Consider the following 22,385-nt stretch of genomic DNA (forward strand, 5'->3'; position numbering starts at 1 on the left):
AGTCTCATTTAACTGTTCTTCTTTAAAAGGCTATCCATTTAAAGACTCTGTCAAAGAATTTGCTATTATTAGTTTCTGTAGTAAAGTAAAGTACTTCAGCAGTAGAAGTACTCTCTTATGTATGAATTTCCGCCGGATAATACTTTGGATGTGTTGTTAGCGTTTTTTATTATTATTCATAACGGAATATTATTTTTATAGTTACATCGTTATTTGCTCAAACAATAATGGGCTTCCGTTCTTGGTAAATGTATACACATGTTAATGTATACACATATATATACGCAAATTTGTATATATTTTATTAAGATTTACGTTTAATCCTTTTAAATATTTAAGTTGTTTTTAATAGATATCATTCCTATCGATCACAAATATTAAAAACTAGATTATAAAAATTACATTTATTTTAATGTCAAAAATATTAAAAACTAGATTATAAAAATTACATTTATTTCAATGTCGAGTCAATTTTTGAATAAACGAAGAAATAAAAAATGAAAAATTTTTATAAATTAAACAATGATTTTCACAAATATATAATATCGTATTTATTTAAATTTGGATAAATCAGTTTTATAAAGTTTTAACTTACAATTGTATGTTTTAAATCTATAATCCCGAGCAAGAGCAAAAAAAAGGAAATGTGCAATATTTAAAATTACTTTGTGGATAAATATTGTTTCAAATACGTGAATTTAAAATCTATCTCTCGTAATTGCATGCGCTCGCATGACTGCTCTTATGATGTAGGGCGGAAATCATTGGTCGCGAATACAGCAACCTTTTTCGCAATTTGCGGAGCTGTATATCTGTTTATGAAGCCACCACTGTCGAGCATAATGATACCGCAAAGATATCTTTACGATCCTATTTCACGCAACCTGTGTGCAATTGAATATTTTATAGTATAGAATGACTAAAACAGATTTTGCAGTATAACGGAGATTATTCTCATGTTACGTTTATTTAAAAAATAATTAAAATCATTGAAAATTTTTTAAATTCTCAGTCATATATATATATATATATATATATATATATATATATATATTTGTAAAAAATTTCTGTTATATGTAAAATTAACATTATTTCGTTACTAGCTATTGAAGAAAAAAAAATAGAAATGAGAAAGAAAATAATTTGAAATTGTAAATCATTTTTTGAACTAGGATAATATTAAACAGTATAATTCATTTACATATGAAAAAAATATAATCTATTACTTCTTTATATTGAATTTGTTAACTATTCGATATTTGATATATTTCATTATTTGCATACATACTTCGAGAGATTTGATACATATCGTATTATAGATTTTTAGTTTCGATTTTAGACTTTCTATTAACGCCACGCAATCTCGAAGACGGATCGCTTGTATTGTGGAATTATATAATCGCGATACAGAAGAGATGTAGGAAGGTAGTATTCAAGTAACATTGTAAAATGCTGCAATGTCTAGCATTCATAACTCGATGCTGCGAGGCGAAATCAAATGTAATCGCTCTGATGCGCTGAAACGAAAAATTTTCGCACCTCGAGCTATTCGCAGAGCTGACGGAGGAGTTCGCATAACACGATTCGAGCAATGAAAATGGCAAAGCAGTCTGTTTCCCATGGTACTTGCGAACTGGCAGATGCAGCAGCCGGGAGTCATCGCATTACAAACACGCTATTCCGCCGTTCCGACGTATTCGCGACGCGTTTTAGAGCTTGGCTGTCGCGCGGTTATCATGACAATTATAGCAAATGACAGAGATAGCTCCGACAAATTGTACGACGGCGATTATGAGAAGAAAATCGATAATCTCGGCAAACTCGCGAGTTTTCTGCTTTTACATGTTTTCTTGAGCGTAGCTTACACTTGTGTTTTCAATTTAATCTCGGATTATCCTCATGTATAACGGTGGTTTAAGTTCTCTATAAAGAGGAAATCATTAGAACAATATTTTCAATCATCTCTTGAAAAAATCGGTAGAGATATAAAATCCACAGATCTGATTTATTTAAGGAATTCATCGACTTTCAATTGTATCATCGAAGAAATATATATGACGCTAATTGATGTTGCAATGTCATAAATAATACAAATTTTTATACTGGTACAATTTTTGACATTATACATTTGCTTGTTTTATCTGTCTAATATAAAATGCATTAAAAATAAGTTTTTCGAAAAAAAATTGTTTCATCTAAATATATATCTGAAATCTCACACTAAAAAAAGTTACATTTATATACATTTGCTATAATTCTTTTACATATGTTACCAGTATTTTCATTCTCACTATTATTACATATCACTTTTTCCACCATCCCTGAGGATACTATATCAATGTACGTGATTTATGCCCTTGCATTCAAAGGGGTCTTGAAAAAAAAATCTCAGGCAAGATGTTTTCCGATCCCGGACCCGGAAGCGCGGATGAAGCCGACAATAATTTCGTCTATCAACGAGATATTCACAAACCGGTCCTTCTCATCACTTCATGAATTAGGATCTCGCGTTCCCCATACTAGTTTACGCTGGCAGTGATGTATTGCGCTTTAATAGTGCGTCTGTCACAAACGATTTGGTTTCTGGTTGGAATAACGCGTTTCTGGCAGCAGTTGTATGAATGGTGCTTGTCCTCTCACATCACTTTCATGAAATCATTCTTGCGTAGTGAGGAAGATAAGTGATGACGGGATCAAAGAGAAAAAGAGAAGCGAAAGAATATTGAAAAAAGCGAATATGAATATAAAAATAATTTGGAAGAAATACTTTTTATTATTTTTTTAAATATGTATTAATTTCAGTTTAAATCTATTTTTAACCTATTTTCTTGTTATTTAATAGTTAATTTTAACGATCTTAATTTAAACTAAAATAAATTAATAATTATTTAATTATGTATTTAAATATTCTTAAAACAAAACATTCAACTATATAATAGTAAATAGAAGGAAGTTTCAATGTTACTAAGAAATAAATCGTACCTAGCAATAGATATTATAATGACTGCGGATTATAGTGGAAAGTTAAGAATGTTTTACGATACGCTGTAAAAAATGATATATCAGAAGCGTCGAAGGAAGTCTTAATCGCTGTAGAATAATTTCTCTTCTCTTCTTCTCTTGCGAAAACGAATAAAATTAATAAAATTCTAGCCAAGTTGTTTATTACCACTCGAAAATGATGTGTGTGCATGACTCGTTCTCAGAATATAGCCTCAATTATTCAACATATTACACTACGTATTACATTTCCATCAGTCTTATTTTTCTTTATATAACGCAACGCTTCGATGCTCACAAATGAAGGTACTCCTATTTTAAGATGAGAGTTAAATTACGTGAGCCTTAAAAAATCAATTTTAATAATTAACAATCATAGAAATTTAATTGAAAATTTTCAAATATTTTTTTCTTATTTTTACGTCTGACAAACTTTCTTTGAAAAAAAAGAGAATGAATCAATAAATAAAAGGAATTAATAACTTTAAAATCATTTCTTCAACAAAAAGTTTATCGAATTATTTTCATTTAATTGAATTTATATCAAATTGTAATTTCTTATCCTAAATCTCTCGCTTACTGATATTCTTGTTTATATCTTTCCTTTAATATTAGTTTTTTTTTGTATTTTTTCCGGTTAAGTTCATATAATTAATTATTGTCTTTATATATTATCAATATAATACTATAAGAAAAAAATATTTAAAACTAAAAATATAGTTTTAAAAAATGCCAAAATTAAATATTATTTTAAATATTGTCATAAATATATGGATTCTCCTAATCCATACATTTATTTAGCTAATCTCATTATATAATACGTCTCTTTGTAAATTTTTTTCATAAATCACAGCTCTATTCGTACGCAGTTCAATATTTTGTGATTATGGAAGAGAATATTGATATCGAAAATTTATATCGAGTAATAGTTTATAACGAGAAATTGAATAAGCTAGACTGTATATCGGGATTCTTCTTTTTTCAACTTCGAAGGACTATTATTAAATTATGCCCCCGCGGCGTATTCCGCGAAGAAGATGTGCATGATTCGCCGCGTTCGCACGCCAGATTCAGTCGAGTGAACCGAGTTTCACCTCGCCCCCGTACAATCAATGATATATGCAATGAGAAGAAGGAAAGTCTGCGAGATTTAAAGATGCAGAAAGTACAGATAGGCTGTTGTATATATATATATATATATATATATATATATATATATATATATGTGTGTGTGTGTGTGTGTGTGTGTATAGATACTGGTGGGTTTAGCTCGGTTATTTATCGACGGATCGAATTTCCGGCGTGTCACACGTAAGAGTCGGCGTAATAATTTTCGAAACAATATATCGCCGGATATTCTTCGGTGATTGATTTACTGATCCGGGCACGGGAAGTAAGTCCGTCCCGTCGACGATTATGAAGACACGACAACCGAATACATGTCTCCGGCATGTTTGTGGACGAGAATTTCGAATCGTACGCGAACAATTTTGATCCTTTCGGATCTGAAAGCTGTTATCTACAATTCCGCCGATGAGCGTGTTCCATTATTCATGCTCTATGAATAATCGCGCGGACGGATAACGTTCGATAAGAAGCAAGACGTCGGCGAGTAACGCGAGACTGAAAAAAAAACGATAGGAACGATGAAAAGAAGGGAATCTTATAGTTGAAATCTTTCGACGAGTTTCATTTAAAAAATTTAAAAATATGCAAAATTGTAATCGATAAAATTTCATATTATAATTTTTTAACTTTGCTAAATTAATAAAAATGTGTCATTCTTACTTGTTAAAAATAAAGAAAGATTTTTTAGAATTATTTATCATAACATGTTAAAAGATTCAGCAAGTGCATAATTGTATCAATTAAAATTGAAATTGGGATTCTCTGTCTCTCTCTCTCTCTATCTTACCAATTATTTTATTAAATGTTAAACAACCTAAAATTTTTTTCTCGGTATAATACAATGTTACCTTATAGTCTTACCTATCTTACGATAATCTTTAATGTACATCGCGATGGTTTCGCTTTAATGCGTTCCATCTGTATTCTGTCGTCACGGGCTTGTTCGCCTTACTACATAACTCGATCGATGATCACACAAGGACGTAAATGATAGCTCAGATATAGGTGTAATTACGTGCAACATTGAGAGTATGTTGAATATATTGAAATATATCGAGCATATAATTTTTTCTTCATGAAAAATGACATATTTTTTAAAAGAAAGTTAGGAAAATATTCTGAACATAGAATATTTGCGGTCAAGTCCTCAATTGTCAATTTTCAATAAATAATAATATATAATGAGACGTTTTTATTTAAATATGACTGTTCCTTCCGCTATGTAGAAATTGCACTGGGACGTCATGACAAATAGCAAGCGGTAAAGATATCAAATGGAAAGGAGATATCAAGGTATCATTACGTGCACGAGAATCAAGGTATCATTACGCGCGCTTCCAACTGCTCCGTTTCAAGAATCCATTCATTGTCTGATGCTTTTTGCGTTGCCGGATCGCTGTGGTACGGTGTTTCCATTTCTCACGAAATATCGCAATGTTCTGCAACCACTTTGACGAACATTCTGACTTTGTAATGTAGTTTGCAAACTTGAAACGTACATTTAAACTGTGACTAATAGCGAACCGACTGTGAAGTTACTCTACATTAAACATGATTCTGCATCCGTACAATTTCAATTGTATTAAAGTTATTTGCCTAGAGTATTGATATTGTTGAATAATTATAATAAAATTTTTTAACTAAAATTTTATGTAAGGAGGAAAAAAAAAGAGAGAGCTAGATGTTCCATTTATTCGAAAATTATAAAAACAGAATATTAATTAATAGAGAAAAAGACTTTAAGAAAAAGTTCTGGAAAAAATTGATTGAAACATATTATTAATATTGTTGGAATCGAAATATTGTTTTTTTATAATTTTTCTTTCTTATCTTATATGTTATACTGTTTGTTTTATTAAAATGGATATTCTACATTTTGTATAAATTCCCAAAATATAGTGATAAAATTTTGGTCATGTTTTATTCTGAATAATTAACAACTAATTTTAGCAATAATTGTGTTGCATTCAATTTAAGCATAATAACATTTTACAGCATTTACAGCGATTGTCTCTTACCGTCAATTTGCATGGATGCCAATTATAAATTGTTTCGTGAATAAGTGTAGTATCTATAGAGAAACACACATCGGTTGGGAAACGGAGATAAGTAAATTATTGCGTATAAGTTATTAACGTACGAGTTTGCCACTGTCTGTGAATCGATGCCAATAGTTGATAAATTGCTATTGACAATGTATGTAGTAGCTTATAGATTGTCTATAGTTATAGTGAATAGTAGATAACAATTTCCTTCATTAATAAATCTTAGATAAATGCAATAGTTGCATATATTCTTACATATAAGCATAACGATCTATACGATGTAGATAATATAAATATTATACCATTTTTACCATTTTTCCAACCTTTAAATATTTGAATGATATTCTTTTAAAATATTTACGAATTGATTCTTAAATAATTTATTTATTTTTGTTTCCGGATTAAAAATGAGTTTATAATAATTTGTAAAAATAATGCAAGTAAAAAATTCTTCCTCACAAATAAAATTTTAATAAAAAAAAGTTTAAAAATAAATAAAAATTTTAATAATAAAAAATAAAAATTTTATTTTTTTTAAATATCATCCGAAAAATTTCTAAAAAACTTTTTTTTAATATGTGATGCAAAATCAAGATTGCAAGACTCATAATTTTGCATAATGATATACAATTGAATAAAATATGAATATTATGGAAATATATATTAAATAAATTAAATATTTAGTGCTCCAATTATAATTTAAGTGCTCCAACTTATGCATTCTTCATATGTAGAATTTAAAGATATAATTTTTTTGTCTGAAGACAGATCGTTTTCTATAGCGGAAATTGTACACTATCACTATCGATTTATTTCAAAGACTCGCCGGCATTCCCGCGTCATATGTTCGGGACGAAAACTCTCCAATCATGTTCTGATGAATACATAACGTTCGTCATAAATATCTGGCCGAACAGCTCTGGTTACGAGCGACGACGCTTTTTCCTTTCTCTCTTCGGTCGCTTCCAATTTCCATCTGTAATCCGCCAGTAACGTTTCAAGCACAGCAAGATATCGCGATGCAGTTTCGCGTTCATCTCTTCAATTATTCTCATGAAAAATAAACGGTTATCGTAAACCCTGGACCACGAGTCGCAAGTGCCTGGTTAAGATTCGTAGTACGTATAAACGCGCGAAGAGCGCATACGGGTGCAATATTCACGAATATTTTACGATATATTTAGACTTGATGTTTATTTTATAATCTCACCCTGCGCATCTCTCTATTTCTTTCTTTCGTTCTACATAAAGCAATAAATCTCAATGTATGAAAAAAGGTAAAAGGTAGAATAAAAGGTGGTACATAACGAAAATTAAAGATTGTTTAATAGACAAAATAGCATGAAATAAATATTCGCATCTGTTAACAACAACGATAAACATTGCATCTTATTAATTATGTTACATTTGATGTATATATTATTACAAATCGAAATGTTATCACTCTGAAACAATAAGATAATATATTAATTAATATAATAATGTCTCTGTCGTGAATGATTATATAATATAATATATTGATTTATTTTTCTTTTATATTCGATAATCGTAATAACTATATCATTTAAATGTCTGAGATTCAGAAACCTGCAGAATGAAAAGTATATATAAAATTATTATTTTTGGATTATTCGGAAGATATTTATTTAATAATGCTCCAACTGGAATTATAAAATATTTTGAAAAAATTAAAAAAGAAAAAACTTAGTCCTGTATTATATTAGTTTTCATAAATAAAAAAATGTTATATAATTTTTTTCATTACAATAATTTTTATAAAAAAGTATCGCAAAAAAATAAAATTATTTATAAAATTATATATAAAATTATATATAAAAACTGTGTAGAATCAAATTATTAATTATAACATGAAAGAATAACAAACATACGCATATGTGATGATGTAAAACAAAACTAGAATTTGTCCCTTTCATCGGCATATGCTATACGATAAAGCTATCGTAACTATCCGATCAATTCCCAAAAAGTAAAAAAGCCTCTCTCGAGACAACGAACACGGATAAGCGCTTAAAAAAACAACTCGTTTGCCAGACCGCGAATCGAGAGAAAAAAATGTCGTGCCTCACGTAACGAGAATAATCTCTCCTAACGGTATTCGTTATACACTACGGAATCGTCGCAAGCCCTCGAATCCGTTATGAAATTGATCGTCCTGTGCGTTTTTGCTCATTAAAAGTTTCGTTACTTGTTGCGATTCCGATGCAATTATATTTGCATAGGTTCCAGCTCTCGTGGTAATTATTCAAAGATTTAACAAGGCGTTAAGAAGTAAAATATTGACCCGTCAGATCTGCCAAGCGGTCCAACTGTCACGCAGATTTCTCTCCGGGATTCGAAGAATACATAACAAATTGATTAATAAACTTGTAGTAATAAATATTTTCGTTTTAAATGAAAACTCTCGTTTTTTAGCATCAATTTAATATGTCTTTTTTAAAAGTAAACCAGAAATAAAATCATCGAGGAATCAGTACGATAATACATGCTTTGTTTTATAAAAATAATCCTATATTTCAAATATTAATACATCTTTTAATATAAAGTTTAAACATTAACGAGATAATAATTTAATATTTTTGAAAAAACTTTCTAGATAACTTTTGAAGAGACATAGTTTTCTTAAAGCATGTTCCTGATGTAAATATAGATAAAATTGTTAGTTAGAATTCATTTTTTACCGTCTGTGGGCGGAATCGGTGTTACAGAAAATAAGAAGTCTAGAAAATTTCAATATTCTCTTAAGTTCTTACATAGGGTGTACATGTATATAAAATAATAAAAGAGCATACTCTTTATAAAGGCTCAAGAACCGGCCTAACGAGAGTATCGATTAACATCACAGTGTTAATTCTAGAAGCAGCTCTCGTGACTTCCACGCGGACAATTTACAATGTGACGAACAACTTTTTTTATGTAACGACGAGAGAGCGAAGGGTCGTCATTAGGGCATAATTTGCGGAGGTAAAACTTGAAGTTGTCGGCCAGGCGGCAGGGGACAAACACACTTGAGGATAAATTTATCGTCAAATTACCGCTCGTTAATAATCGTGACCGATAGAAGTAGTGAATTTGCAGATATAATTTCTCGGCGCAATTATTATTCAACGAGCTGTTTCACGAGTTAAATTTTCCGCGTCTCAGACTCTCACGTATATTTAACTCGTGCGTATTTAACCATCAGACGAACCGATTCTGTTACACTGACTGCGTACACTCGATCGATAGATTTATTATACGCGATGTAATTAGTTCTTTGCGATTCGAAATACAAGCTATGCTTATATTTCATATTCAGAATATTAATGATTCAATACACCGCGGCGACGTTGCTACTCTTTGATTTTCTCAATGATAAGACTGACATTTAATAAGGAAATCTTGTCACAGCGGAAATTTTAATTAAACTTAGCGAGTTCTAAAATAAATAAAAGTAAAAATCTGCAGAAAAAAGTATTGCAGAAAAATGTCTACGAGATAAAACTATTGATTATAAAAAAATGTATATTTAATAAATTATACAAATTTTTTTGTTAATTATTAATATAAATATAATATTAATGAAAGCATTATTGCGAAGCTTTATATCTTTATTACTCTTGGAGATAAATAGAGAAATCCTCTTCATTTAAAAGAATATCGATATTGAATTGATGTCGGAATCGATATCGTTATCCGAATGACTTGAGTAGCGATATCAAAGGTCTATAACGAACAATCATATTTAATTACGCGGTATCAAGATTCTATTCTGATATGCTTTTAATTATTGAACACTGTAAATGACGTATCATGTCTATGACAGTCGTGTGAGCTTGAAGCATCTTTATCTTCTGCCTTTATATAAACAATATTTTCCATTTATTTTGGAATAACATGAAATAACATACGAATTTCTATGAATAACATGACATTTCTAAAATGCGAAGACAACGATATTTTGATTAATTCTTTATAAATATCCACGCTTATTAAATCAATAAAATATTAAGTATATTCTAGTAGCATGGCAGTATAAAATAATGAAGCAGAAGTAGATTGAATTAAAATTATAAATATAGAAAAGATAAGAGACAAAAATTCTTCTGCACGTTTTCTTGTATATTTTATGGTAAAAAGTTAATACTCAATGAAAGTTATAATTAACTATTAGAAAGAAAAGAGTATTATAAATATATTATACAAATACTAGTTTTATAACAAATAATGTTTTACACAAATTTTCTCTTCTTTTGTGAACTGTCTTGTCAGATAAAGTGTTCAGTAATATGGGCGTGTGAATTTTTTTAAAATTACTTGAGAACGATGCTTCTCCTGGGAAATCTTTGGACGTTCTAACAGGCGGATACACCTGGCGACAGGTGCTAAGGGAGTATGTATATCCGTACTGTCTGGTACACTAAATGTCCGAAAAACTTTTGATAATGTCTTGCAAATGTTTTTAAAAATGATTGTTATATATTTCATTTGGAAAATATTATTTGTTCTTTTATTTGGAATATGGCTGAAATAATTGTTTTTAATTCTTAAATACAAATGTTTATATATCAGCATATATACATTATTTATAATAATTTTTTTAATAAAATTATATTTTTGGATTTTATTACGCTGCAATTACGTGCGCACGTGACTGTAATCCAATTTTCTTTAAGTATAATAATTACATCTACAATGTTTTCTCGATGCTCAATTTCAATACATTGCTAAGACACATAATTCTTAGGGCCATTACCTTATCCGACTTTGATTAATATCTAATAGGAGATGAAGGATATTAAGAAAATATTAAACATAATTTAATGGCAGTCATGTTACTACACAAGCATAAACTATGTTGTTTTGTGATATTTTATACTATGCTAACAATAATTTAGGATGTTGATAACAAGAAAAATCAAGTTTCGATCGAGATAGTATATAATTTTAATACATTAGAATAATCAAGATGATTTGCGATTTAATTAAAAGACGTAATAGCTTTTTGCACCATGTAAAAAATAAAATCTCACACATACACACACACGTACGCACGTAATATATAATTAAACTATTTTTTCTTAAAGCAATAAAAGTTTTAGTTTTTATATTAAGTTATAATTTGTACATCGATTTTATGACTCACGCTTTTTTTCTAACAAATTTGATTCGGCAGACTTCTGTTAGTTAACTCATAAATATGCGTAAAACCTACGACATTGAACATTCGTTAAGTTTTTAACTTCCGCCACAATTTCCGGCTATTTCTCTCACCCTTCGCGGTTTCCCTTCTGACCTTCTTACAAGAGGTCTCATCCTGTTTGACGAAATAATTTCCGTTTCTTTTCATTGTCGCCTATCATGTTCATCTGGAATCTAATTTTTAGATATATTTTTTCTAATAAAAACTATAGTACACTCTCTGTAAAGAAAGGGGAAAGTTAATTTTAAGAGTCTTTTACTTTGCTTTTTATCTGTAATTTTTTCGTGTGTGCATTATGATATGTATCGCTATAAAATTCGTTAAAAATTAAAAGGGTTGTAATTTTCAATGATGGGCTTTAGTTTGTATTTAAATTTTTTAATCCTAAAATATTTTAATATAAACATTATCTGTATATTATCATTATTATCTGTATATTATCATTATTATCTGTATATTATCATTATTATCATTAATTAATTTCTTACAGGTATTATCTTATAGAATTTCTTTGTGTCGTTTAGAAGTGATCGTTTAGAAGTGATCGTTTGCTATGTCTTATCTTTAATTCTGCTTTAGGAAATTTCTGTTATTATCTTCCTTCAAAGTTGGCTTCCTTCCAAAAGAGTTGGCTTCCTTTTTGTTTCCCTCTAGCTTTATTCCTTCCAAGATATAGGACTATCTCCTTCATTCGTGTTCTGCTGATCAAAACGATTACTTTAACGGTTCTTGACATCTCATATTTTAATGATAGTTCAATGAACAATCGATATTTTATTTGAGTAATTAGAGCTTTTTTATTAAAAATAGAATAATACATGTTACATGTGCAATCATTGATTGTCATCTTTAATTTTTTTTACTAATTGTTCTATTTTGCAAAACTCGCGATAATAAAGTACGTTAGTATTATGCATACGTTAATATTATTAAATACTTGGAGCTCAAAACAGCCATTGTCATTTTCATAGCTAATATGTTTTCATTATTATTTTCTTGACTTCTTTCGATTAATATCTCCAATTCGTTCAGTTTTTTATTTTGCATCTCTCGTTGTTAGATACTCATTACACTTACGCGTTAACATCTGAAAAATTAAAATTTGCTTCTTGTTTCAAGTTTTTGTTATTTTATTTAATTTTTTATATTTTCGCCAGTGCATCGTCATTGATATTTTCAGTGTCATGACTTTCCTTCATCAATTCGGCAAGAATTTGTCGTTCTTCAGTCGTGAGAACTGCTCTATTCACAAAGTTCGCAATATTAGTTGCATGCGTCGTCAACAAGCGTCTTCTTTCCTCTTTTGCATGTTCTGCCTCAGCTAGTTCCAACCTCCGTTGCTCTTTAGCGATTTCCTCAATCTTAGCAATCTCCTCTTCGCGAATCCTGCGGCGGTGCGCAATCAAATTCTCCAGGTCCTTCCGGTACTGCATTTTCATCCTCTTTTTCGCCTCTGCCGTGAACCTCGCCATCTTCTCGTCTTCCATAATCTTCCTCATGACTTGTTCGGCCCATGCTCTATCCTCCTCCACGAAACGCTGCTTACACTGCTTCGTAAAGACTATCTGTTCCCGTAAACTAGCTGCCAGTTCTTGCCGCATCTTTCTCCTGTGCATCGCCTCTTCCATCTCTTTGATTATGAGCTCGCACCTAATCTCCTCAGCCACGAGATCAATCAGACGTTCCTCCCTCTCTCGTTTTCGAGCCTGAGCGTCCAGCATTATCCTCGTCGTTTCCAACAGGACACGTTCGCGTCTCTCTATCTGCTCCTGTCTGAGTCTACTCATCTCCTTCGATCTCTCTTCAATCTCCTTCAAATATTTTAGATCCTCCCGCCGCTTCTTCTCTTCCGCCTCACGCTCCTCCTGTCGATGAATCTTCTTCATTTCTTCGAGTATCAGTCTTTCTTGTCTCGCTCTTTCCACGAGTTCGCATTTCTTCTCCAGTGCCCTCGAGAGTTCCCGTTCTTCCTGTACTCGATCCACTTCTTCCAGGTACTTCCTATATTCGCGAGCTTCCTCTACGAGGACTCTTTTCTCTTCTTCTTTCCGCGTCAGCTGCTCGTCCAGCTGCTGCCTGTACTCCTCGCATTTCTGTAGAATCTCTGATTGGCGCTGGAGATCCTTTTCTAACATCTCTCGCTGTTGTTCGCGAGCCAATTTGGCACTCTCGCGTTCTCGCATGAGTTCGATGTATCTGCCAGTCTGTTTCTCCTCGAGTTGGGCCTGCAGTCCCTTCACCATGTAGGCACGTCGCAGTTCCGCCGCCAACTCTGAGACCGCGTCATGCGACTCGCGATTACGGCAACTGCGATGAAACCTTGCAACGTATAAAGCGCTTTCGTTGGGCTTCATATTCGTAATATTTATGTGTTTCTTGTCTTGTAAAGAATATTGACTTATCTTGAGAATGCATGCGTTTGATAAAGACCGTGGAACTAGACTGTCAGTAGGTTGGTGAGATGAGATGTGTTTTAACGTGCTGGAAGCTGGTCATTATCTTCCGGTTTCGCCTGTAAGGGGGGTTATCGCTAGTTACGCCAGTTCATAGTCTTATAAATATATTTATATACAGAAAATATACAATAAAAAAACAAAAAAACTCTTTGCAAATTTTTATTCTTTATAATTTATCGAGTAAAAGAATACATATATATATTTTTTTTAATTTTAAATTGAAATATAAAATATATGAATTGAAATGTAAAGAATAACCGGCAAAAAAGGATTTTTGCATTAAACATCGTATTGTTGAGTTCTTTGCTCGTTAAAAATTATATTATATTCTGTATTTTGTTCTGTATATATGTATGTGCCTTTCATTCATTTTTCACATGAAAAGAGATTCAGGGCGCGCGCGACGTGCTAATTAATTAATTAACGCATCGTCTGATTCGACATTGCGCAACTTGTCGGGAAACACGTCGCGATGAGAAAGAGGCATTTGGCTCACGAAAAGTTTTCTTCGTGATGCGTACATCATGTTACGTTATGTTTTCATCTCGCATGATGTATAATTAATGCTTATAAGTCGCATTAATATCAGATTAATAATAGAGTAAGATAGTCTTTATATTGATTGCATCTTTTTTCCCCTCCTTTCTTCCTATTTTTTTGTGGGATTTGAATGCATCTTGGGAATTTTCGCACAGTAAATTAGGTTAATCTAAATTTAACGGGAAAAGTGAGCTACAACGCTGCTAGATTTCCTCATAATGGCTTCATTGTTGATAGTAATGAAAACGAAAACTATCGCTAAAGCTAGCTATCTCTGCTTCAATCGCGGAGAAGCCTTGAACCTACTTAGGATCATGCTTCGTTAATCAAGCGTACTTACGATACATCATATGTTCTTTATCGTAATAACTATATCATAAGATGATAAGATTAACGTATAAATAATATTCAGGTATCAAGTAAATGCATATAAATAAAATAAATTGTTTAAATATAAGTAATCAATGCTTCTATTAATGATCAAGAAATAAGAAATTGAAATAAGTTGGATATGATATGTTATTACGTTGTCATTTAATTCTATGAATATATCTCTAATGTATAAATTAATATGTAAATGATTTATATGGATATGTAAAATGTGATACACATTATACGACGATGGAAAAATCTAATATTTTCTTTTATTTTCTTTTATAACAGAACATAAATTTTATAAGTGAAGCATGTTACATGCAAAGAAATCAATTTGGAACGTGACGAAATGATGCACAAATCATCATTCGAATTTCCTCGAAAGATACTAGATTGAATCAGCACTTTGTCCCTCTGACTTTGACATATGTGTTCCACAATTACGAGTCTCTTGTTCTGTTTAAAGCAGCTGCCGATTTGATTTAGAACCATAGTTTATTAGAGTATTCACATTTTAAACTATATTATTAAAGCATTAGTGACAAAATTTCTTAATTATACTGTTGATAAATCAATAGAATTCAGAGATATTTTTTTATTTTAATAATTTTAATAATATTGAATTGCACATAGGAAGTAAGAGAATGTAACACAAAATTTTATCAAAAATGTGATACAAAATATTATTTCGTATAAATCAATCAACACAGTTATTATTTACAGTTAAAATTATTAAAAATAACTTCGTTAAAATTACAAAACATATCTTTACAATAAGGAAACTTGGCAAACCGCTTTAAAAAATATTATTTTTTAAAAGCTTAAAAAAGAAAACTTAATTTTTAAGATAGAGAAGAAACTTTTAAGAGAAACAAATACTTTATACAATATTTTTACAGTTACAAACGCGTAAAGTAAAGTAAATGCAATAAAATAATATTTAAAAAAATATCAACTTTTCTTCTGTATAAAAGAATAAAAAGTCAAACTCGAATAATAATAATTTTCGGCGATTTAATGAAGGCCAGTTATTTGCTCTATAGCGCGATTCTTGTTCAACGAACCATTTTGTTTTATATAAGAACAACGATTATAATTGCTACCGACCGTTAAAATGTATGTAAATATTATTAACATGAATCGTGCTTGTTTGATGAATAAGTCCAGTGTAATGTTATGTTTTATATACATAAGAAATTTTATGGAAGTTTTAGATTATAAGATTATAGCTATTTCAATTTCGTGAATTTAGTAATAATCATTTTCAAAACATTAAAAAAATTATTGAAATTATTAAAAATTTCTTTGCATCAAAGAAATGTTATTTCAAATTTTAAGCTATTACTTTTTTATTTAATATATCGCATCTGACACATTCATAGATACATTTCGTCTGATATATATTTCTCAGACAACTTTTTTAGAAAAATACAATTAAAGTATGTAAATTAAGAATCCGCATATTGTGAAGAGACTCTCACATGTTATGAGTATCCTCAATTGTACTCGACTGTATCAAAAGAAAAATCTACCTCAATTAATCAATGTTTACCCCGAGTCGTGCTCTTTTAATGAACCGTGTAAATAGCAATTGACCCCGAACGTACGAAGACGCGTGCGCTGTCGAAGAATAACCAAAACAAGATAGACTTACCTTCTTTGCGCAGGTCCAGGTATACCGAACTCGACTATGAATTGCAGCCACGTGCACCGAGACACTAATATGTATGCACTGAGAGAAAGAGAGAGAAAGGGATTACACTCGGGAAACAAAAGAATTTCCCGCTCGGCAATTCGCGCCGGATCGATGATATCGTGACGGATGGACGCGCGACGAGCCCGCGTTTGTTTCGAATCGAATTTTCTTTGTTTCTTTTTTTTTCGATTTTTCACAGCATGAATCGGATCGGAACTTCGTTGCTCGAAGCCGCACTCCGGTTTAATACGAACGCCACGGCGGATTGAGACCGACTAACCGGCTTTCCGCGTCAGAGCACACGCGAGCCGAAGCTCTCTTGCTATTTGCCGCCGCCGGCCCCTTTAAACCCCATCTCGCCGATGGGGCACCACGGGAACCGACCAGGTAAGTTCCTACGTCCCTGGGAGTGGATGTGCGAGGAAACGTGCCGATTAGTGGGAGACGCCAGATATATGCGTGAAGGAGCGAGGAGATTGACTATCGAAATGTATTCGACTTGATTTCATAATCGCGGTGAGCTACATGCGAGACATTATTAAATAATTGAATTCCAGAATTGATTCATCTATAATTGGTGAGATATGTACACGTGGCACGTAGCTGGGATGATTAATTGTTCGTTCATTAGGCGTTCGTAGACATAGAAGATTGTAACGAAATTGCAATGTCAGGATATACTATTACGATATACATAGACATATGTATCTTTAGAATATGTATGAAATTTATATTTAATATTCTATTTTTTTAAAGTAATTTCCTTTCACTAATTTCATTTATATTAATGCAATATTTCAAACAAATAAACACTTTAAAAATAAAATAAAGATAAAAGTCTATGTATTTATATTTATCTAATTTTTTGATATATTAAATGTCAAATCGTACATTTATAAGAAGCTTAATGATTTCGTAAATAATTGTTTATTTAATTAATATTGAGCGTTCTACATAATTATCATATCTAAAAAATAGTAGTATATAAAGAGAATATTTATAAGTATTATGCAAGAATGCGTATTTCCTTATATGTTAATTTACTCCATTCGTGAAACGTGTCGAAAAGAATACGAGAAAATATCAGGACATAAAAACGATATGGTTTCATTTTTATAGATTTCGTTTGATAGCGATTGACCATCTTTTTCACACTTTTACGAAAACCTGTTTCTGAATCAACAACATTTTGAAGACGAGCAGCACATAATCGTATAAATCTCAAAGTCATGAAAATTCTGGCGATACAAAATACTCGAATAATGCAAAAAACTCATATTGGAAATAGTTTTAACTATTTTTAAGAGGGCACACACGATTTAACTTAATATTGAAATGGTTTCGCGGCGGCGCAATTATTCTACTAGAATAAACCGGTCGCTTTAATAGAGTCGTAAAGACTTGATATGAGGATAGTGACACTAATCACCGTAATACACAACTGCCCTTATTGTCCGGTTACGCCTCTCAAGTCGTTCTTGTGCATACGAGCATAAGATCTGCGGACTTTAATCTCAAAAAAGATAATTAAAAAAACTAATTAAAACTTCATATAAATCTTTCTCTCCTCTTCTTTTCACGTAATCTAATATACGTATTCTAATATTCTTATTTGAAAAGAGTATTCATAATAAGTGATAAATGATAAATGACAATGTGATGTAAAGAGAATTAATATTTTAATTATTCATTATAAAAAATAATATATTTTGTAATTTATATACAGAAAAAAATATATATATTTATAATAATTAATGCCAAATCTTTATATATGTATTGAATGTATAAAATTCTATGTTAAAAAATATATATAAGTAATAAATATAAAATATTACAAAACTTCTTTCATCGAAAAAAAGATTTGTTGTTTATTTTTGTCTGAATATAATTACTTTATAAAAAACTGAATCGTCGAATATTACAATACATATAAAAATATTAATTATAAAATTTGAAAATAATATTAGACTTTTAAGATCTTATTTCAAAGACATTATGTTATCTTCCAGTTGACTCTTCACGCATGTTTTCTGCGACTGCCAGCTAAAATGTTAAATATGACTAAAGTGAGTCGTTACGCCGGCTATTTGAGGGGACTCGTGATTAAAGTATGGATACGTAAATGCCCTCGGGAAGGATCAATTTGCGCTCTTCTCTCGTTCCGCACGAGAGAGCAAGAAATAGAAGAAGTGGGCGAGGAAGCGCGATGGGAATAAGCCGGATGACGATGAGAAATATCTAAATTAACGTGAAGGAGAAGCGTGGCACATGTGAGATTAAGGCTGGCTCGTCCGACATGACCGTTTTGCCCGTACATGATACATCGCTGTTTTATACGAAATAAATGACTTGACAGGATGCATGGAAAGTGCTCTCATATACGGGATATTTTCACAAATCTCGCTTTTGCAATAGAGATAAAGATTTATAAAATGTCAAAAAATATGTGGCTGATGTGTGTTTGAGAAGCTTTTAATTAAAATAATTTTGCTGCAAAAGTGACATACAAAGAGATAAATGACACTAACATCTATATACAAAGACATATATATACATATATATATATATACATATATATACAAAGAAAGAAATGAAACTTTAGTTTCAAATTTGAAATATGATTTTAATTTTATAAAGAAAATTATATTTACAAGAAAAATCGAGAATTAATCGATTGTTTATATTTATAATTTTATTTTCAATAATAGAAAAAAATACGTATTTTTAATAATTTTAATTTTAAAAATGTATTGATATGAATAATTTTAATTTTTTTGATCGTAATAAATTATATTTTAAATATTTCCTAGATTGCAACTATGAAATGAAATTGTGGCTTCGCATATTTTGCATAATTAATGTGCATGTGTAGTGCGCACGAAAATTACAAGTAAATTATGAACCGTAAGTTATAGGAAATTTCAACCTTAACAAAATTAGAGTTGGATAGGGTTAAATTGCATTATTGGAAAGTGCTTCCAGCCTTGTTACGAAACATCCATATCACCTCTATGTAAAATAAGATCAGAATAATTAATTAAAGTTTTATTCTTAAGATATATTTTCCTCCCCCTTTTGTGAATTATATTAATCACAGAATTTTATCTTTAATTATATATACATCAATTATTAAATTTTTCAGTTTTTAAATTTCTCATTTAATCAGATGGCGTAAATTTTACTAAGTGTTTGTCAATGAAAAAAACATTGAGATATAGTTTTATCACATTTAATTCTATATACTTGTAACATAACATAACAAAACAACTTTTCTTTTATGTGAGACAAGAGACACGTTTCGTAGTAAAATTATGAAAAGTTTCTAAAAGATAATGGGAACTCAAAAAATAAAAGTATAATTCTTTTTTTGAGTTTCCATTATCGTTTAGAAATTTTTTATAATTTTATTGTAGAAAGACAGTTCTATTTTCAAGTTAAAAAGTAATAGTTTTCTTTATTTAGTTAGTATTGTTCTCAATGTTTTGCAACATCGAGTACAATATATAAAGATTGACGGAGCTTGCATATATAACATAGGCCAATAAGAGAAAGAGCTTTTTAACCTCTGGAAGCTATTTCTTTAGATTCTTCGTATATATATATTGTTTGCAGTTCTCTGCGCGATTTCATCTGGTTATATTAAGGCTGGGAAATTTTAAAAAACATTGCTTGTCTAACATTTTTGAAATTATACTAATGAAATGAATGTTACATGATATATAGAGATAGCAAATTGTTATTATTGGTTATGAAGAGGAGAAATTGTCTAATTTATTTGACAGATAAAAATTTTTTAATTTATAAAAAATATAAAAAATATTAAAAAATTGTTTCTCTCTTTTATAAGAAAAATTTTAAATGTTTGTTTTTTGAAAAACGATTTAGATTATAAAATAATGTTTAATATGATGATTATAAAACAATGTTTCGTATAAGAAGCAGTAAAACTTTTTCTTTTGATTTTATTATTAAATGTAATATATTTAGTCTTAAAATTATAAATTAAAAGTAGCAGCATTTAATTTAAATATTAATTACAATATATTTCAACTGTTCTAAAAGAGCTTACAATCAATATTTCAGAAAATAAATTTATAATAAAATTAAGGAATGGAAAAGCTAAGTAATTCAATTCAAGAAAGAGAAAAAAATTAAATTGTATAAAGTATTTAGACATTTAAAATTTTTGTGAATATATACACGTATGTATTAAAATAGTATCTATATAATTTTCTATATTATTTTCATTATTTTCCATATATATAAAGAATTCTAAATATGCTAAAATATAAAATTCGAGTTTGAAATATATATATTTAACGGTAATAAAAAAATGTTATTTATAGACCAAGTATAAAACATTAGGAATGGTGTAACAAAGTTGCCAATTATAATAATGACTATAATTAATTATAATAATGACTATAATTAATTACTTTATTGCAACAAATGTAATTATTTCGTTGCATCATGTTTTGTTTTTATTTTGCGCTTTAATGGCAACTAAAACAATTTTATTGTATGTTTAAATAGACGTAGATACAGATGTGTCGAAAATTGTAAATTTAATGGATTCTATCGATCATGAAATAAAATAATTAAAATAAATTATTTAAGTGATGAATAAATTAAGAAATCGTCATATTTTTTGTTATCATCAAATTTTATTCGTAACGAATTCAATGACAGATTTAATGACCAAAGCAACAATCATTTTTACAATTAAAAAGACATTACATTTTGCCAATTAAATACTCGTAAAATGGAATGAAACATGACATTACGCAATCGCGATGATTCATCAACATTAATATATCATCATTTTAAGTAAATTATTAAATTTTACAGATAACGTTAATTGTGCTTATAAAATAATTGTCCGAAAAAAATTTGACCCATGTGATTTTGAAAGAAATTGTCGTAAGGAATTTCTTTGGCGCAAAGGATAGCGCATTGGATTTCCAATTCAAAGATCACAGGTTCGTTTCTGACAAACGTACAATAGAATATAATAGACCCTCTTTATTTCTGAAATCATCGGGATCAAGCTACCTCTTTATTCTGGGTTCCCCTTTATTCTGGAAGGGTTACAAACTGATCTCTTTCACTATACGTTTGTCACATAAATGCATAACTATGCGTGAATTTAGAGAGCAAATAGAAACAAAAATATTCTACACGTATGTCATTGAAATGACATGATTGAACGTAGAATAGAGAGATAGCTCGATCCCGATAATTTTGAAAACAGAGAAGTTCTTTCTGCGTTATTTTGTTTTCGAAACATCAAATTATTAATTATTATTTACAATTATTATTTATATCTCGAAAAAATAAATAAAAGAAATTTTTAACATTTGCGTCATACAAAGAAATAACAAATGCAGAAATGAAGCAATTTAATTAGAAAAAACTTGTACTAAATTTACCCTTTCATATTTCTGTTATATATCACATTTCATATTGTAACTCTGTGCTATTTTGCTTTATATTGTATGTTATCGTATCAACGAGAATGATGTTTCTTGAAAAAGTACCGCAGAAGGTATGCTTCTTGAAAAAACATGTGAGATAAATAGTGACGGATTTCAACATAAATGCAAATTAAATGTCTCTTCATTTCTTGAAAAATACTCGCTGTAAAAGATTTCATTAATCATGCACCAGCACAGCTCAAAATAGAACTACTTAGAATTATGATTCTCAATTAATTAAGCCTAATGGAGGCTTTTATTAATTTTAATTTTACGCAGCACATCTAGACACAATAAAAAGTCCGTGCACTTTTCACGATAGCTTTGCACGCAAATTTTTTCGCAGATTGTAACATGACATTTGAACGCGTAGTAATTTGATAATACATTGGTATATTATGCTTGTAGCTAGATAAGAGAAAATAATGATTCATACTTGACTACACTGACCTTGGACGCAAAAAAATAAGA

General features: G+C 30.0%; 2 protein-coding genes across 3 annotated transcripts in view; both read right to left on the reverse strand.

Annotated features, from left to right (window-relative positions):
- LOC105252054 overlaps positions 1-16,749 on the reverse strand; it is a 59,838-nt gene extending 43,089 nt beyond the window's left edge. For both annotated transcript variants that reach the window (XM_025412950.1, XM_011259239.2), the window contains exon 1: positions 16,399-16,749. The gene's annotated coding sequence lies outside the window, so the exon portion shown is untranslated. The remainder of the gene's footprint in view (positions 1-16,398) is intronic.
- Positions 12,516-13,727, reverse strand: LOC105252085 (uncharacterized protein KIAA1211 homolog). The gene has a single exon (XM_011259299.2). It carries the CDS (start codon positions 13,725-13,727, stop codon positions 12,516-12,518), a length of 1,212 nt encoding a protein of 403 aa, XP_011257601.1.
- Positions 16,750-22,385: the final 5,636 nt, after the last annotated feature.

The sequence above is a fragment of the Camponotus floridanus genome, unplaced genomic scaffold (assembly GCF_003227725.1).
Source record: "Camponotus floridanus strain SB8 unplaced genomic scaffold, Cflo_v7.5 scaffold6, whole genome shotgun sequence".
NCBI classification, from domain to species: domain Eukaryota; kingdom Metazoa; phylum Arthropoda; class Insecta; order Hymenoptera; family Formicidae; genus Camponotus; species Camponotus floridanus.

Excerpts from the sequence above, each read along its gene's own strand:
- LOC105252085 (XM_011259299.2), bottom strand. The coding sequence starts at position 13,727 with ATGAAGCCCAACGAAAGCGCTTTATACGTTGCAAGGTTTCATCGCAGT.